This window comes from Drosophila rhopaloa, unplaced genomic scaffold, assembly GCF_018152115.1.
Source record: "Drosophila rhopaloa isolate 14029-0021.01 unplaced genomic scaffold, ASM1815211v1 contig_3, whole genome shotgun sequence".
Taxonomy (NCBI): Eukaryota; Metazoa; Arthropoda; class Insecta; order Diptera; family Drosophilidae; genus Drosophila; species Drosophila rhopaloa.
The window spans coordinates 13879854-13898732 of record NW_025335123.1 but is presented as its reverse complement, the minus strand read 5'-3'; the positions used below and the strand labels follow the sequence as shown (position 1 = coordinate 13898732).

Here is an 18879-nt window from a genome sequence, read left to right as displayed (position 1 = left end):
GTAGTTAATTTAGATTTCCACGGGGTACTCAGAACCTGATTCAAATCTATAAACAGAACAACCTTATCACAAAGCAAACAGTGGAGTAGTTGATTGAGATTTCCTCGGGGTACTCAGAAGCTGAATCAAAATTATAAAAATATTTTCATTTATGTAATGTTTTTTTTTTTGAATTCTATAAGTCCGAATTTTTAACTTAACTTTAAATGGATTTGTCTTTAACAAGAATTCCCCATTTTTGTTTTAACTAATATTTTTTCGTAAGCATTTCTTAAATCTTTCACAAATTTGCACTCAATTTGTTTATAAAAATATAACACAATAAGCTGGAAGTAATAAATGAGGCTCGAAATCCCCTTTGTCCACGTCAATGTCTGAAAAATGCATTTCATTCATTTCAAAAGCATTGCATCCCTGTACACGCAAACAGCAAAAAAGATATCGATGTTAAGTACACGATAACCCGAATCCAAGGGATGGATTTCATTTGAAGAATCTTTATAATGGAATCGGGTTTCAATTTCATGAGTTAATACAGAAACTTTAAAAATGATTCTTCCATCTTTTTCGCAATAGAAATTTTAAATGATTATTTTATTTTTCTTTTAGCGATTTTCTAAACGTTGCTTTAATATTATAAATTAGTTATCGTCTATTTAATTTGAGTTATGAAAAAATTAAAAAAGTTAAGAATCAAAGCCCATTTGTAGATCACAATCATAAGTTGCCATTGTTAAAGTCTTAACGCACGTTTTTAAAACAGTCACACGAAATTTCAACATTAATTAGCTATTTCACGTAATATATATTTGTTAAACAGTTAAATTTACAATTACACTTTCTGTTCGGCTATTTTGGTGTTCAAAAAGTTTACAATTTATCATTTAAGTTTAGTTCGTTTTTACATTCATTGCTTGCTTGCTTCCGTTTCTTTTTTTTTCGTCGACTAAGCTATTATTGTTTTAAAATATATGTTTAAATGGTTTTATTTTTTAAGACAGCAGCATTGCCAGCTGGGAGGCACGGTTCGGTTATCCATTTTTGAGCGTTGCAAGGCGAAGATTGCATGTTGCATATTGCATATTGCAGATTGCTAGTAACGGTTATGTTGCTGTTGCTTCTCACTTAAATTAATAATTATGCAGTTTTCATTTTTAAATCTTTAGATTAGCTGATAGCTGTTGATTTTCCTTGGATTTCATTTCATTAATATTTTTGTTTTTGATTTGCTGGCACGCAGACGGGGGGTACACACACACAACATGTACGAAATGCATGCTAGAAGAAGACGGCGGCAATTTACACGGGCACGTGGGGTTAAGGGGGTAGCAATGGGTTAACCATTGACCTGCTACCCGGCCATTAACCTACTGCGCCGGCTGGCTGTCGGGCAGATCCAGTATCCTGGCCACGAACTCGGAGATGTCCGTGTTGCGCTGCAGGTGCTCCACGATAAAGCTGTGCCTGAGCAGCTGCTCGTAGTTGGGCCGCGCCATGTACTCCTTTTGCAGGCTAACGGCAATGAAGTCCTCGAACTCCGGCGAGAAGGTTCCAGCTGCCAGACGCGGTGGATCGTCCTCAACCACCTGGAAGATGATAGAACCGGAAAATGATTATTTAATTTTAGGAAAGCTTACTATATAACATATGTTGTATCCTTAAAATACGAACAACCGTCGGTCTGTGTTGTTCATATTTAGAAATATCTTAGTTCCGCATGCCCCATCAAGCTATTAATTTGAATCAATCATTTTAAACGAAGCTAACATTTAAATTGAATTATATTTATAAAATATTTTCTGTTTCTGTCGCACTTGTTTGTTAATAAATATTCATAAAACATGCACCTGCTGTTTTTGTTTATTGCTTTAAATTACACAATGTAATACAAAAATTGTAATTGTAAAAATGTTCAAGTGATATATTTTGTTTTCCCATTTAGCATTGTAAAAATAGTACGAATTTGTTGTCCATTTATTTGGTCTGTAATTTATTTGAAAACAATTACTATACTTTTAATTAACTTGCTAATTACCGGCTTAGCGTACTAAATTATGTAATGCTAATTAGCTCCTATCGTAAATTAGGAAAAGATAAGGCAAACCTTGATTTTGTTACTTTTGCGGCTTCAGAAGTTTAAATTTTAAAGGTTTAAAAACAAGCTACGTTATTAATTTGGTTTATTGGACTAACTTTACGTGTATTTTAATGAATCAACTTTACGTATTATGAAGCTGATTTAACACTTTTCTGCTAAAGTTGGCCAATGTCAAGAAAATATAATACATATATGGTTCTTTTAAAACCATCCTCAAAATGATAATGAAGTTTGATGAGAAAAACAACTATCCTGTTCTTATTTGGTAATGAAGGAATATGCCATATTATTACGAAACAATGTCAATCCCAGTTATATTTAAATAATTGTTAATATAACAATAGTTTCCTTTCGAAGTTACGTGTTTTTAATGAAGAAATTAACTATTTTTCGGATGATACCAATTGGGTCATATAAGAGTTAACATCCCAATTGGAACGGATACGAGTTTTCATGGAAAAATTCCCATTAATACTTTAACATTTTTCTAATAAATAAATCACATATATTATATACCAGGAATTCCCCAGAAATTTCCTCGGTTTCAAATATAGAAAAGCAAATCGCCAAACTTTAAAGAAATGTCTGATAACATAGGCCTTTTTTTTGGCTTTGTGAAGTCAGATGAGGAGAGGGATTTTCAAGAATATCTGGGTTTTTCACCCGCAAAATGATTCATTCTAGAGTTTAGAAACGATTTGCCAGAAATAAGCCAAATTTAGTGTGAAGCATGTTAGGGGCAATCAATGACCCAATTTCGGGCACTCACCTGCCGCAGCTGCTCGAAGGGCGTCCGCCAGTTGTCGTACGGATACCGGCCGGTGGCCATTTCGATCATGCTGATGCCCAGCGACCATACATCCGACCGGATGTCGTACTGCGCCGGATTGCCCTGGGGATCGATGCGTTCGGGGGCCATATACGGCTTACAGCCGGCATCGATGGTCTTGGCAATGGAGTCCACGAGGTAGCCTGAAAGTCAGCACAAGATTAGAACGAACATCGGGTTGCTCTGGATGTAACCGGTGCCCCACCTGAGATGCCAAAGTCACAGATCTTGACCTGGCCGGCCCGATTGATCAGTATGTTCGAGGGCTTGACGTCCCGATGGATGACTTTCAGCTGGGCGTGCAGGTAGTGCAGCGCACTGACCACGCTCATGGCAATCTGTGAAGGGTATACAGTAGGTACAGTATATAGGGGCGATTCCCAGATAAGATTAGCCCCCATCCTCCCCGGCTGACCTTGCCCAGCACGCTCTCCTCCATGCGCAGATCGTGGCGGAAGACCTTCGGATAGAACTTGTCCAGGCTGGTGCTCATCACCTCCATGCAGATCCACACATCGCCCTCGCGGTACATGGCCCCATAGAAGTGGACCGTATAAGGGCAATCGCTGGACCTCATTGATATGTCCAGATCCATCACAAGGCGATGCTGCTCGCGAATATTGACGGTCATGGGTATGCGTTTGACGGCCAGAACTGTGTCCGTTTGCCGGTGGCGCATCTTCTCCACGATGCCATAGGCACCGCGGCCCAGATCGCAGATCTTCTCCAGACTGTCCGCATCGATGTCGAAGGTCTGGTCGCCAATCTGGATGGTGGCCCGCGAGTCCAGGTTGCGTGGTGGGACTCTAAAAGATTAGAAGATATATAGGTTTACCATGTGATGTTTGCCCATGCACATAGGTTTCCCAGGTATTTCTGGCGGAGATTTCACCGGTGGTGACGGGATGGATGACTTACATGGCCGGTTCCGGTTCTTTGCTTATGGAAATGGGCGCTAGTCGCGGACGCCGGGACATTTTGGCAATCCTTTTATTTAACCTCCTCTCTGTTATCCTCGACTTTCTCCGGCGTTTTCTGGCGCACTCTGTGGACCCAGTGGATTGGATTCTGCAAGGTAGTGCAAGACCTGGCGGTTGCTATTTTTACCGCATTCGGTCAGGAGCGGAGTCGTGGGATCGTGTGGCCCGGTTTTTGCCGCCCAACCTTTTGCTTTTGCCCTTGCTTTCCGCACTTTTTGCACTGTTTGCCGATCGCCTTTTTCGTTTTTCTCGCTTTTCCACTAGTGTTGGCCCACCATCGATGGCACTATCGATAGTGGAGGGTCTCGCTAAATAGCATTTTTGTATATCGATATACATGACAAGTGTGAATTGTATTAAATATCAATAGCAATGAAAATACACTCTTCACAGCACGACCGCTGTTCACACTGGCCGGAGTTTAATTACTTGTAATTATTTCACTTTTATATTTATATTTCTGGCCATTGAATTAATGTTATTATATTGTGACTTAAAAAGGTTTAAGCCTAGTACTCAGATCGACGAAAACTGTTCGTCAGTCATGAGAGAGAGCGAGAGGTAAACAGCTGGCGTTCACTTTTCGTTAGGCTTTTTTTCACCTTGGTACTCAGATCGAGGAAAAAAAACCGAGAAAATTACTTCGCGCGCCAACCGCCTGAAATAAACTTTTGGTGAATCCTAGCAAAAAGATTAAAAATGTAAGCTTTTGGCGTGCACTTCTCACTGAACATTTTAAAAAATGGAGGGAAAAAATAAAAAAACCCGCAAAAGTCGATTGCAGGAGTTTACATGTGAGGTCAAAATAAAATTAATACTATCTGAGGTGCCTCTGGTCAGAGCAAAGTGTTTCTTAGGTCAAAAATGTAAGAAAAAACTAAATAAAAGTGAAGCTATGAACTTTAAATTAGCAAATAATTATCAGTAAATTAAAAAAAAAACTGTTAAATTTAAATTGTATTGTTTTTTAATTTCTTTGTACACCGGCAGACTTGTCTTGCCAAGGTAGTTGATAATATCTTTTAAAGGCTCTTTCCCGCAAATACGATATTTGAATTTTAACTGCTTGTCAACAAACCCAGCTTATTGACATTACAACCGAAGCACGCTTAATTCTGATGAACTCTCGAAAGATTAAATTTTTTCCGCTAGCGAACTCGTTTGTCGATCTGATTACTAGGCCTTAAAATAAAAAATTATACAAAACTTTACTTACTTTTGACCATCTCTAGTTGTGTTGTATTCTCGGTATTTTCGCCACATTTTTCGGCATCTTTTAGTGAATTAACCAGAGCTGTTCAGTATATTACCGTGGTAGCGCTGCGGTCACACTGTTTTGGATTGTACACGCGATTTAGGCAGCAAAATCGAACAAAACCGAGTGTTAGAATTGTGCTAGTAATACCGCCGCCCGCGGCCGCAAAAAAAAAACGATCGCCGAAACCCCAACCCCAAAAAAAGAGCCCCGTTAAAAGAGAAATAACCCACGAAATATCCTCCCAAAAAAGGAGGAAAAAATCGCAAGTTGTTGTTGCCATTGCTGCTGAAAAAGAAAGAGAGAGAGTGAAAGGGAGGGAGTGTGTGAGTGAGGCTATCTCTCTCAAACGCACAGTGACTGTGTTTTCCTTTTTTCGATTTTGTTTTTGTGGCCGCCAACAACAAAAGTCCAGCAATCCGTTATTTTTGTGCAAGTGTGAAAGTTCAACGGAGCGCGCCTGTGTGTGTGTGTGCCGCCAAACAACAACAAAAACCGTGCACAACAAAACAAAATTCACACACGCGCATGTGTGTGTGTGTGCGCGAGAAAAATCGAAGAAGTGCTGGCCGAAAAAAATTGAGAAAAAATAAACCAACCCAAAAATACAACAACTAAAATCCCAACAAACATCCAATAGTCCAGTAATCCAGGGGTTAAAGCAAAGATAATATGTCCACCATTCAGTTCGAGACGATCGGCAATCGCCTGCAATCCTTGGAGGAGAAACTTCAGGAGCAAAATAAGTCCCACGACCAGATCGTCCTTTCCGGATCGCGTGGCTCAGGCGTTTCCGGCTCCGTCGCGGGATCCCGTATTCCTCCCCTGGCAACATCCGCATCCGCAGCCACATCCGCCGCCCATGTACCGCCCCTGGGCTCCGGAATCAGCATAGCCCAGCGACCAGCACCTCCAGTTCCTCAGGCGCCAATTGCCACCGCCTTTTCCTTGTCCACATCCGCCTCTGCATCCGCATCTGCCTCATCCGCATCCGCATCCGCAGCCTCGACGACGGGCGCCTTCGGCGGAGTATACACCCCGCCCACAACCAGAGTGCCGCGGGCCACGCCCACTCTGCCCATACGTAAGTTCTTGGTTTAATCTTAAATAACAATAGAATATACTTTTGAGGGTTGTCCAAAATTCTGCCTACCTAATTAATAATCAAAATTCCTAATATTTATACATACCAAAGTCGCGGGGAATAGTTACATCCAAAATCCTATCTAAATTAGCGATAGACACAATCCTTTGTATTTACAAATTCCAAATTTGAAAAGGAATACTTAATAAGTCCTTCTTGCTAATCATTTTTTAGGTAACTATATAAATCCTTATGTGATACCTAACAGGATGTAATGTGCTTATCCCAGGCTGATTGAATCATGTACTTCCTAATATCAATTAAAAAAAATCGTTTTGGGAATATTAGTAATCCATGTAATGTTGTTTCGCCTCATTTCTATAATAACGGTAGTAACAGTAAATTCTAAAATATTTTCTTATCAAACTTTTTGGCGGAATACTTATTCAGGTGCTCTCGTTTCAAATCCTTTCCGAAATAAATACGATATCAAAATCCATTTAATTAACTCTTTTGTTTGAATCCTTGATTGCAATCCTGTTTATAATACATCTAAGAGTAATAGGTGTCCCATATTTTCACATTTATAATTTTTGGTTTCCCAATCTGTTGATTATAAAAGTTTCTTATATATTAAATTAAATTATTTTGAAACAAAATCAATTATTAATGATGTATAAACTTAATCGAAGATATTATCAAATAACTATAGAAATACATATAGATCCAATAAAAAAAATCTATGGTCTGAAATCTTTATAGTTCTTAGAGATTCGTGAAATGCTTTCTTATCATTTTCTGAAGAATTCCAAACCCAAATTAAACCGTTTTGATAATGGTTCAGCCTGACTTGGGAGTTCCTAGAAAGATCAAAAAATTAATGCTCGAACTTTAGACAGGTGAAGTCTTTGACACATGCAGATTAAGTGCTAATATCTTGACCGCAACTGTAGGCAACTGGTTAGTAGTAATAAAAGAGGGCTGAGAAAAATCGTGATCCCCAAAAATGGTCACCAAAAGTCTATATATACTGAATCGCCAACCGCAAGCCACAAAACCATCTTTTGTCCGCTTTTGTGTAAATATTTTGTTAATAAATTGTCATTGCCCCATAAGCTACCTGTGTGTGTGTGTGTGTGTTGACTGTGCGTGTGTTTAAATTGTGATAAGAAAAGTGCTCGTTTCTTGGTTGAATTTTGCTATTGCGTTTGGTTTTGAGTAGTTGAATTCCGCTAACAAAGGGCAACCGCTATCGATTCCCGACTGCATAACAGCTGCTCATAATCCCCCATTCCAGCACCCCATCAACCCTGTAAATATTCCACCAGTCCCTTCCCTGCGTTTTCCACTTTTTCCCCGGTCTGTTTTTCCGATTGCATAGATAAGACAGGCGGGGCGGCCAAGTGCGAAGCCAACTTGTTTTCGGTCTTTTGCCAGGCCAAAAAAAATCTACAGTGGAATTAACAACTGTGCACTGCGACAATTAAATTTCGAGTCGATTAGATTAACAATTCCTGGTATATAGACGGTTTTCCATGAACGCCAGAAAATGGTTAATGGGTTTTTGAATAATCGAACTAATTTCTAGTCGATTAGATTAATGGATATAGTTTCCATGAACTCCTCAATTTGGCATATAAACATTTGATTAATTGTTTGATTCTTTTGTAGAAAGAATTGTTTGACAATTGTTTTTAAAAAAAAAAACCGTCACTCGGTCCCATTCTCATTAAGTAAATACTACTCGAAATAATATTTTTAAAAATTTCAAATTTTATTTAACTCTGTTTTTAAAAGACTCATTAAAAATCCACGGGTAATTATTTTATTCGTTTGTCAAAAATAAAAACCTCTTTTATTTTGACCTCAAGTATGTGTAGGTGGCACTTGTCGGTGTGTGCAGCCAACCCACCCACACTCCTCTCTCCTTTTCTCTCCTGTTCTCCTTTATGACATATATTTATGTCTCGTTTGCATATTTTTTCTTATTGGATTTTCATCGGCCATCAAGTGTTTTTTTTTATTTATTTCCTTATTTGTTTATTTATTTATTTATTTACTTTGCGCGTGTGCGACTCTCTCTTCGCGCTCTCGTTGGCCACTTTTTTGGCATTTCCGGAGTAATGTCTTGATATGCCCGTTGTTTTTGTTGCTATTTCGTTTTTGGGTCTCACATTTCCTCTCCTCCGTCCCCGCCGCACATTCATCGGCCGTTTTGCCGTGTCTCCTCTTTCGCATGTTTACAAATAGCGTTATTTTTAATGACTTGCTTTTGTTGTAGTTGTAATTGTTGAATTGAATTGCTGCCAGGAAAAAATAACTTCGCAAACAAAAACAAAATCGCTCTCATTCTCTCTTCCACTTCACGCACCCACACACCCACACATACACGCACAAACTCACAATGGCACAGTGGGCAATAATCGGTATATGATTATATTCCCAAGGTACTTACGGTTTTTCGGAAATGAACTATTTCGAAAACCCGCGTCATTTATGCTCAACTATTTGTATAACCTTGCAGAGGGTATTATAATTTTTATCAAAAGTTCGCAACGGGCCACTTTATACTATAACTCTCATAGCAACAATCGGAATCACAAATTTAAGAAAATGATAACTTAAGATAATGAGTTATAGCTTTTTGAAAAAAATTTCAGAATTATGTTTTTAATTTAATAGTAAATATCAAATAGGTGCCATGGGAACGATCGAAAAATGTATCAGAAAATCAACGAATTATTGTTTTTGAAAATGTACTTATAGAAATCGAAAAATGTCGATTTATAAAATATATACTTAAATATAAAGTATACTTCGGCTTGTCAAGGTTTTCGGACACTTTAATGAACTTTTATGTAGGTTGTTTTCAAAGCTCTATTGCTAATAAAACTATTTTGTCATTTCATTTAGAAATTTTAAATCAAAATTAATAATGTAATTGACAACTTGACCTGCACATTTTAATAGGGCAAGAAGCTTTTTCAAATATGTAAATTCAGTATATTGCAGTATCTATCTATGTGTAAATATCCTACCCATCACGATACTTACCGTTTATCTTATTGTTCATTTTTCTCACGCAGCCCCAAGCGGCAGCGGCATTAACCGGACGCGACCTGTGATACTGCCGCTGCCCACGCCGCCACATCCTCCGGTTTCGGAGACGGACAAGAAGTTAAAGATCATCATGGAGCAGACGGGCAAGCTGAACATCAATGGGCGGCAGTATCCGACGGACATCAATGACCTCAAGCACCTGGGCGATCTGGGCAACGGGACCAGCGGGAATGTGGTGCAGATGTTGCACCTGTCCAGCAACATGATCATCGCCGTGAAGCAGATGCGGCGCACTGGCAATGCGGAGGAAAACAAGCGCATCCTGATGGATCTGGACGTGGTGCTCAAGTCGCACGACTGCAAGTACATCGTCAAGTGCCTGGGCTGTTTCGTTCGCGATCCGGATGTGTGGATCTGCATGGAACTGATGTCCATGTGCTTTGACAAGCTGCTTAAGCTCTCCAAGAAGCCAGTGCCCGAACGAATCCTTGGCAAGGTCACAGTAGCGGTATGTTCAATAACTTGTTATTTTAGACGCCCAAATGATATCTTTTCCATTTCCATTTTGCAGACGGTCAACGCCTTGTCCTATCTGAAGGACAAGCACGGGGTCATCCATCGCGATGTGAAGCCCTCGAACATTCTGATCGACGAACGTGGCAACATCAAGCTCTGTGATTTCGGGATCAGCGGTCGCCTGGTGGACTCCAAGGCGAACACACGATCCGCCGGCTGTGCAGCATATATGGCGGTGGGTTCAACTTCAAGATCTTAAACTTCAAAACTCTAATTTAAAGAAATTATGTGTGCCTTAAATGATGTTATGCTTTTAAAACATATTTATTTAAAGATCTAGAGACCTCTTAATAGCATAGTTGTTAGAATATTAGATGGATTAAAGTAGGGTCTCATGAAAATAATATATATTTGTAGTTCATCGTTTTGTTGCTAACAACGCCATAATATTTGTTTTATACTTTATTTACTTTCAAGCTCACAGCTTGTTAAAATTCTGGGAAAAAGTATAGGTCTGTGTAGATTATTCGATTGATGTCATGACTTATGTTATTTAAAATATAATAAACTTGATTGGGGAAGTATATGTACGTGGGGAAATTTCACGTTAGCGATAAAAGTAGTCAATTATTATAATCGTGCTATTTTATTAGGCATAAAGTTCGAAAAGCGTGCTAAATATTTGAGATAATTGAATCGTGAGCTGAGCTTTAAATCAATAAGTACATGGTATTCAGAAAATACCTTATTAAAGTTCTTCGTTAAAGTCTACTCCTAGTCACGGTCTGGTTTACTTTACCATTTTGCATTTAAGCTTAAAATACAATACATTTTATACTGTAATAATATCCTTATTCCCTGAAATGTTTTAAAATATCCATATTAAAAAAATCACTAAAATAATAATCCAAAAAACTATTGTAATTTACAGCCGGAGCGGATCGACCCCAAGAAACCAAAGTACGACATTCGTGCCGATGTGTGGTCGCTGGGCATAACGCTGGTGGAGCTGGCCACCGCGCGATCCCCGTACGAAGGATGCAACACGGACTTCGAGGTGCTCACCAAGGTGCTGGACTCGGAGCCGCCGTGTTTGCCCTATGGCGAGGGTTTCAACTTTAGTCAGGAGTTCCGCGATTTCGTTATCAAGTGGTGGGTGATATATACTGATAATTTGCACTTTTACAAAACCGAGTTAATTGGTGTTAATCCGCTTGCAGCCTCACAAAGAACCATCAGGACCGACCCAAGTATCCGGAGCTTCTGGCCCAACCCTTCATCCGGACCTATGAAATAGCCAAAGTAGATGTACCCAATTGGTTTCAGGGCATCAAGGAGAGCCGTCTGCGTGCCAACGGCGATCCCACGCTCCAGAGGTGAGCCCATCCAGTTATCTGTGTCAGATCCTCCAGCATTATTCCCACGACTTGTCCGCTATTCCCGGCTGATGATGTTGTGCCTGTTCTGGATGAGTGTGAATAGTGGGTGTGTCTGATAAGAGTGCGAGGTGCGCTTTGTGTTCTCCCCACTTTTCCGTTTCCATTTTCCGTTCTCTGTTCTCTGCTTAACGCTCTTCTCGAATCCAACAGGTAGGAGAGGGAAAAAAGCTGGGAAGTTCCAACTATGTTCAACCGTAGGACGGACTTCCTCAATTCATGTTTTCGCTAGCCAACTAATTTAAAAAAGCTTCTTCCTCTTTTTATTTTTATTTTCCTTTTCCTAATTTATTTAACTCTTGTTTTTGTCCATTTTTATTTTTTTGTGGTAAGGCTAAATAACTTTATAAATTGACACTTAGCTCCTTTCCTTCTATCCTTTCCCTTTTTGGCATGATTATAATTTGTGTATACACATAGAGAAAGGAAATCGCAATATTAAAACAACTAAAGTTGATGGCAATTAGCTAGCAATTAGATTATAATTTGTTGTATTAGATTGAATGCTCTTTCCAAAGCGGTTAATGGATATATCTTATGGCATCTCATCAAAAATGCTTTTCAGAATGATTAGAACTAAATATACATGTTAACTAATTAATCTAAATTGAATTTTAATTTCGAAAAGACTGCTAAGTTGATAAGACTTGTTTCAATTAAAATGTCAAGATAATATATGAAATTATTGGGCAATCAATTGAGTTTTAAAGTGGTATGCAAATCTCAAACAAAATTCAAGTTAGTATATAGTGTGTGTAACTGGAAATTTACTAAATATTTAACTGCTTTGTAGCAAGGAATCCTTGCATCTCATTCTCTAATTTTTCAATTATCGTGATGGTATTTCTTTGGAAAGTGCATGTTCCCCATGACCCATTTGTAGTCAGCTATTCACGCAACTATCTGTCTATCTTCTAGCAGTCCTCTACCCACTTAGATCCCTTACCAAGTAAAATTAGGAGAAACCAAAAATGTATTATGAAACTATTATAAACGATTCTATATTTTTTCTCCTTTTTTTGCGTTTTATTGACATTTTTAATTTGAGTGTGTGTGTGCGATGTTTTTATTTTCCTTTTTCATCTTTTTTATTACCATTTTTTGTAGGTTACCTAATTCCTAATACCATTACTTAAACAATAATGACAAAACAATGAAAGAAAACCAATAAACATAATCTAACAAAAAATAAAAGCAAACGAAAAAGAAGAAGACAAACTATAAACAAAAACCAAACATTAAAACCTATCGACATAAACTTAAAACAAACAAAAGCATTCAAGTAAAACTTGCAACCATCAACTCTATATACAGATATATAAACCAAAATATATATTTACCTATATATAATGATAATGCCAACCAACCATAACTACTCAAAAATACTATAAAAATTCCTCCCAATTAAAAGTAAAATTCAGTAAGTACGAAGAGTTTTTTATTCTTATTATTAGCCTTCTAATTATGTTTTTATAAGTTAAGTGTAATTGTTAATCGTTGTAAACACGCCACATGCTCTGCTAACTTTTTTATAATGTTATTGCAATTGGCTTCTGTTGATATTTTGGTTTCAGTTTATTTTTGCATGTTCTCTTGCTTAACTCTGAGCTTGGCTTTGGCATTGGTTTTTGTATTTATTTAATTTATGCTTTGTTTATTTATCCATTTAGAAATGCTCATACACCAGAAAAGGTAATTTGACATTGATTTATTATGCTTAATTGTATTGCTCATCGATTTTTAAGTTCACTTCATTGATTTACGTGTCGCTGAGAAATTTCGCTACATTTTCATTATCAATTTTCATTTGTACGCATTTATATGTTTGTTCCTTGATTTTCGGAGCTAAGCAGCTATGTAGTATTTATTATTTAAAATTAAGGGTTTTTAAAACGATATATTTTGCATTTTATTAGCTTTTGATTTTGAAAAACATTTTTCGAACTTACTCGATTTAAATTAAATTATATATTCAGTTAGTCAGTTATTTTTTTGACCTTATTGGCTGTTTCATATTTATATACAAAAAGTTATAGGTATTCATTTTTCATAAAAGGAAAATTTTTTTCTTTTAATCATTTATTTGAATTGAAAATTGGTAGGTTTTTTCCCCATAATTTAAATTAGTTTGATTTTGGGAAAATGTGATTTTGGGAAGCCGTCATGAGCAAGGATCTTTTTATCCTGTGCAGCCATCTTTCGCTTTTGCTCTTTCTGTGACCTTTAACTTTGTTTTCATCCTGTCGCTTACACACAGGGACACATAACACACACTTAAAACACACTCATCGAATTGTATATACACAATCACACACACACACACAATACACATCACACATTCAAAATGCGATCACAACTCATCTAAATGTGTTAGATATGCCATTCTGCCGTCAATCTATGTACATACATGTACCCCATAAATCCTCCACTTCCCGGAAACTCCTGTCACTCTCCCAATACACCATGTATCCCATATATACCCACCCCTCTAAACATCCCGATAAATCCCCTCCCCACAAACACAAATCTTCTTTCTGCCACTGGCGTACATTTGAGTGTGCTCGCATTATTGGTCATCCAGACACCAAGAATCCACTGAACTTAATCGATTAAAAAAAAACACATTAATTTGCAGGGCAACGGCGACTGGAAGTGGAGCCGGTTCTGGTTCCGTATCTCTCGCAGGATCAGGATCAGCAGGTGGAGCTATAAAATATGGTAGGGCGATGCCGTATACGGCGCAGAGTCCCACGAATCCGCAGAAGACAATAAAACCCACTCAGATACCGAGTTACCAGCAGCAGCAGCAACAGTCGCAGTATTTCATGCAATCAGCCACACAACTACCTCAAACAACAACAACAACCACAACACCAACGGCAACGACGAACTGTTTCGGCGGGAGTGGGAGCGGCAGGGGAAACGGTAGCGGAAACGGAAGTGGAAGTGGAAACGGGAGCGGTAGCAGCAGCAGTGCCAGTCCGTTGTCGCCACCAAGCGGAGTCGGCGATCTTAACCGGCTTTATCGCAAATCGCCATTCATGCAGCGAAAACAGAGCAACGGATCCCATCATCTCCACTACAAATACAACGATGAGAGCCCCAAGAAGGAGTCCATGTTCAGTAGCATCGGTGGGTTTGCATCTATGTGTTGATATATAGGCCGCTGATAAGGCACAACAACTTTTTAAACTATAAATAGCTTTTTTTTGTGTATTTCGGCTTAAGGGTTTTGTATACTATAAATTATATTGATAATGTTTCATTCATTTTTAAGTTATATTGTTATGTTTTGATTTTTCTTTCTTATGCAATATTTATAATAAAATATATTGTTAAAGAATATAATAGATTAGAAACTTAGAGCAACTATTAAAGTTCCAAATGAATTTCGGGAATTTAAAAATCCAATAGAAAGCTACAACTAATGACAAATCGATCTTTTAATTGCAGGACAATCGATTCTACGCAATCTGACGACATCGCCCTTCAGCCAAAAGAAACACAATTCAACAGCAGCGACTGCAACAACAATACCACTGCCGCACAACAACCAAACATTATTCACGGATGCAGCAACAGCAAATGCAATAACATCGCCAAATATTGCAGCTGCAGCGCCCACGACAACGCCAGTGACCACGCCCACATGGCGCCTGCCAGCGGACAATTCCCAAGCCTACGACAGCTGTGATAGTAGTAGTAATGCCACCACGACCTTGAACTTGGCCCTCTCCTCACCCTCCCCCTCGCTGCCGCGCAAGCAATTCCCCACAGAATCGCCGACCTTGCAACTCGCCAGTCAACAACAACAGCAACAGCAGCAACCACAGCGATTGCAGCCGGGCAATCAGAGCCCCATAGGTAAACCCTTCAAAACGCCATACTCTTTTTAAAGTATTTCCAAATTAAACAAGAAGAATTCATTTTTAATATCAGTCATATTTAAAAATAGAGTTTAGAGACTATTTAGTTTAATATTTATAATGTTTTTAAAACTGCCAAAAATTATTTAAAATGTTATTGACCTTTCATAAAAAATAAATCCAAAAACCTTATATAATTTTTTTAGATAAATGTAAATCCAAAAAACACATGTATCTATGTAAGAATAGCTAAACAAATAATATAGTTTTAGAAAGCCCCTAGATGAGGGAAGTATTTTATTTGATAATATCAATAAATAAGTGGTTAATTGTATTCTCTTATCTTGGCACTATTACAATCGATTAAATACCTTGTAACAAATAAATTTGCTTCTCTTTGCAGTGCTGCAGCGCTTCTATCACCAGCAGAATCAGCTGCGCGAGAAGGAGGCGGCAGAGCGGTACCAGCAGCAGCGCCAGCAGACGCCCGTTGGAGTGACCAGCACGAATCCGTTTCACAGCAACTATGTGCCGCCGCCGCCATCGACGCATTCCACCTCTAGTCAGTCCTCCACGCAGTCGACGTGCTCGCAGATCGCCGTCAATCCCGCCAGCCTATCCCCATCGACTGGCTCTGGAATAGGAACAATAGGGGGATTGGGAATCGGATCAGGAACAGGAGCGGGGGCGGAGACAGGGACAGGAACGGGATCAGGAGCAGCTGGTCACTTTGGAGCGGGCGGCAGTGGTGAGCAGTTGCAGTACCAGCCGTTGCCCATCGCCGCCGAAGCAACGGTCACGAGTCCCACGCTCCTTCCCAGATCTCCGGAGCAACAGTCGGATTGCGGAGGGACCAGCTCCATGGTGGCCAGCAAGCTGAGCAAGCTCTACGTCCGCCGCCAGCTTTTGGGCCAGAGCTCGAGCAGCGGGGCGAGCAGCAGCAGCCTGGATGGCTGCAGCCGGGAACAGCAAGATGCCGGTGAGCCAAAAAGTGTTATTGTTATCGCATAACATTCAAAATGTTGCTAGAAAAAAGAAAGATTAATTATGAATTCATGTTTTAAATGACAGAAGGTTATCGAAAAAAAACCAAAGGTCTAAATATTGTTTTTGTCTTCAAAAAAATAACCTTATATATACACATAAATGGTTTTCTCATTCAACACATTGGAGAATAATAACTTTACGGCTATTGAACTATTTTGTTTGCTTTTTAAAAACATTTAAATACTATTTGTATAAGGTTGTAGCTCTAAAAAATATATATACGAAAGAGTGATTTTATTTCAGAGTCCAGCTTTTTGATTTCGCTTTGAACACTACTTAGTTGCGCTTGTATTTATACATTTTACATTTTCGTTTCGTTTCTTTCTCTCTTCGTTTACCGCACACCAAAAAACCGCACTCTGCACCACTGCACTGCATCACCATGAAACCACGAACCACCCATCATCACTCAAATCATCCAACGAAAACCGAACCAAATAACCAACCGACCAGGCTGGTTCAACACTCTCGCCGGCGCCATGAAGCGACAGTTTGCCACCTATGTTAAAACCCAATTGAATTCCACAGCCACGTCGCCAGTGGCGGCCAGCATGGATCGGGATCGGGATCGCGACCGGGATCAGGAGTTAGTGCAGCATCCGCAGCCGCCGGCATACAGGAGCATCGTTAATAACGGCAGCGGTGGCAAGTCCTACTACTATCGCACCTTGTCGGCGGCCAGCAGCAGCAGTAATACCAGCCAAAGCACCTCGCCCACGACGGAACCGCTGCCGGGAGGCGGCACCAGCAGTTTCCTGCGCCGTTACGGCAACAGCGGACCAGGCGGAATGGGCAGCGGTGGCGGCGGCAGCATCAGTACGCCGCCCAGTCCGCACATCTTGGCCGGTCTGGATCGCAGGCACCGAAGTCCAGATCCGCCGCCACGCTACAATCGCGGACAGTCGCCGCTTTTGCTGCGCAAGAATCTGCTGGAGCTGAGTGGCCAGCCGCCGGGCTCACCGCTTCTGCACCGCAGGTGGGTTTACTCTACATGTAGCCAAGCCGTCTTGCTCTAAATCATGATAACTCTGGGCTCTCCCTCTCACTTTCAGATACGTTTCGGCCTCGCCGCCGCTGCCACCGCCACGCCGAGGATCTGAAAGCGTGCCAGGATCACCGCAGCACTTCCGCACCCGCATCCATTATACGCCCGAGCCCCAGAGACGCATATACCGCACGATAGATCAATGAGTAGCGCTGCAAATCATGGTCATGTGATGCTGGTACGGCTTCGACGACGATGCCGCCGGCGCTGCTGTACACGACGATGATCAGATGGAGGAGCTAATGGAGCCCGTCTCCATGCCCGTGTCCGTATCCGTCTCGTCAGCAGCCGGCGACCCGCTGTCGATGCCGGCGTATGCAGATAACCTGGGCACCAGGTCGTCCGGGATTAATCGGCGGCGATTTGCCGGACGACGGACGTGTTCGGCCAGCGGATCGTATGCCAGCTTGTATTCGGATAGGGATGAATGGCCAGGAGGATCATCTGGAGCGGCGGGACCATCGAAGGCCAGAGCTGGATATCCGTGGACATGTGATTGATGACAAACGAAAGTGTTCAAAAGTCTTATACGTTTAAGTGCTTGAGCCCCAGCGGCGATTCATTTGCATCCGCATCTGCTAGACACTTAGTTTCGTTGCGCAGCTCCAACTGTACATAGACATATATCTGTAGGGATCTATATAGACACATCCGATAATAGTGCAATAGTTGAAAGCAATTCTGTTCGCCCAACCACTGTAAGCAAATCTCTTCTCTCTTATATATATCTATATCTGTGTCTGTATCTCCTTTAATGGTAACTCTGTAATCAAAACGTTTACACTTTACACAACGTAAATTATTTAACCGTAGCTCTAAAAACAACAAAAATAGGTAAATCGAAATGGATATGGAAAAATCCAGCAAAACAGAATGAGAAATTCAAATGATTTGTAGCTTTGTATATAGAGAGGAGGTGAAGTGCAAAAGTCGTTGCATTTGCTGTTTGCAATTTGTTTTAGTTTATACATTTCATTAAACATCAACTTGTATGCTGAGTGGAAGGGAAACCAACAACAAACAACATTAACAATGGAATTATTGTACTGATTATTATAATTGTTTAATTTATTATGTAAGCGGCAACAAGCTACACTTTAAATTCAATTTTCGTTTTTGTTTTCATTTAAAAAGGGGGGAAAGGAATGGTTCTTTTTTTGCCAGGTTTGTTGAAGAACTTCAGATCTTGTCCATACTGATATCAAGAGATGCAAACAGATCTATGTTTGGATACGCTGTTTCTTATTTTAATAAAACACTTATTTTCATTTTTTATGGACAGAGTCACAGCAAAGTGGGTGAAGATTATCATGAAGAACTCGAAAAGAATTATTTTTTAAACAGCTTTAGGATTCGAACCTATTACTTCATTTCTTCAATTGTTTTCCAGGGGTTTCCACGTTTCCATATTCCACGCTTATATTTATAGTTTAAAAACATATAAAAGGAACAATAAATCAATAAACCGAAAAAACCAATGTGTGTTTAATTCAAAATATGTTTTGGTACTGTTTATTTACGTGTAAACACAGAATGGGTAACACAAAATTTGCAATTAATTTAAAACAATTACACCCAATTATCTTCAAGATGGTAACTCAGAATATCCCAATTCAAAGCATTAAACCGCCTTAGAAATAAACAAAATTCTGTTTTTTTTATT

At 39.7% G+C, this 18879-nt stretch overlaps 2 protein-coding genes across 6 annotated transcripts; one reads left to right on the top strand and one right to left on the bottom strand.

Moving 5' to 3' along the window:
• Nucleotides 1-785: 785 nt before the first annotated feature.
• LOC108049012 (dual specificity mitogen-activated protein kinase kinase 6) lies at nt 786-4174 on the bottom strand. The gene is made up of 5 exons (XM_017130003.2): nt 3846-4174; nt 3343-3733; nt 3133-3265; nt 2868-3070; nt 786-1586 (listed from the first exon to the last, which is right to left on the bottom strand). The coding sequence occupies exons 1-5, from the start codon at nt 3902-3904 to the stop codon at nt 1368-1370; spliced, it is 1005 nt and encodes a 334-aa protein (XP_016985492.1). The 5' UTR covers nt 3905-4174; the 3' UTR covers nt 786-1367.
• A 1045-nt stretch (nt 4175-5219) lies between these two features.
• LOC108049011 (dual specificity mitogen-activated protein kinase kinase hemipterous) lies at nt 5220-18323 on the top strand. 5 transcript variants are annotated; one of them, XM_017129999.2, is made up of 10 exons: nt 5220-6246; nt 9333-9814; nt 9878-10057; nt 10754-10974; nt 11043-11198; nt 13894-14390; nt 14712-15122; nt 15528-16103; nt 16700-17147; nt 17224-18323. In XM_017129999.2, the coding sequence occupies exons 1-10, from the start codon at nt 5835-5837 to the stop codon at nt 17360-17362; spliced, it is 3522 nt and encodes a 1173-aa protein (XP_016985488.1). In that variant the 5' UTR covers nt 5220-5834; the 3' UTR covers nt 17363-18323. The 5 variants fall into 5 exon arrangements, with proteins under 5 accessions (XP_016985488.1, XP_016985487.1, XP_016985491.1 ...); XM_017129998.2 differs by having other exon boundaries at nt 16625-17147; XM_017130000.1 differs by lacking the exons at nt 5220-6246; nt 9333-9814; nt 9878-10057; nt 10754-10974; nt 11043-11198 and adding exons at nt 12445-12678; nt 12929-12950 and having other exon boundaries at nt 16625-17147.
• The last annotated feature ends 556 nt before the right edge of the window (nt 18324-18879 follow it).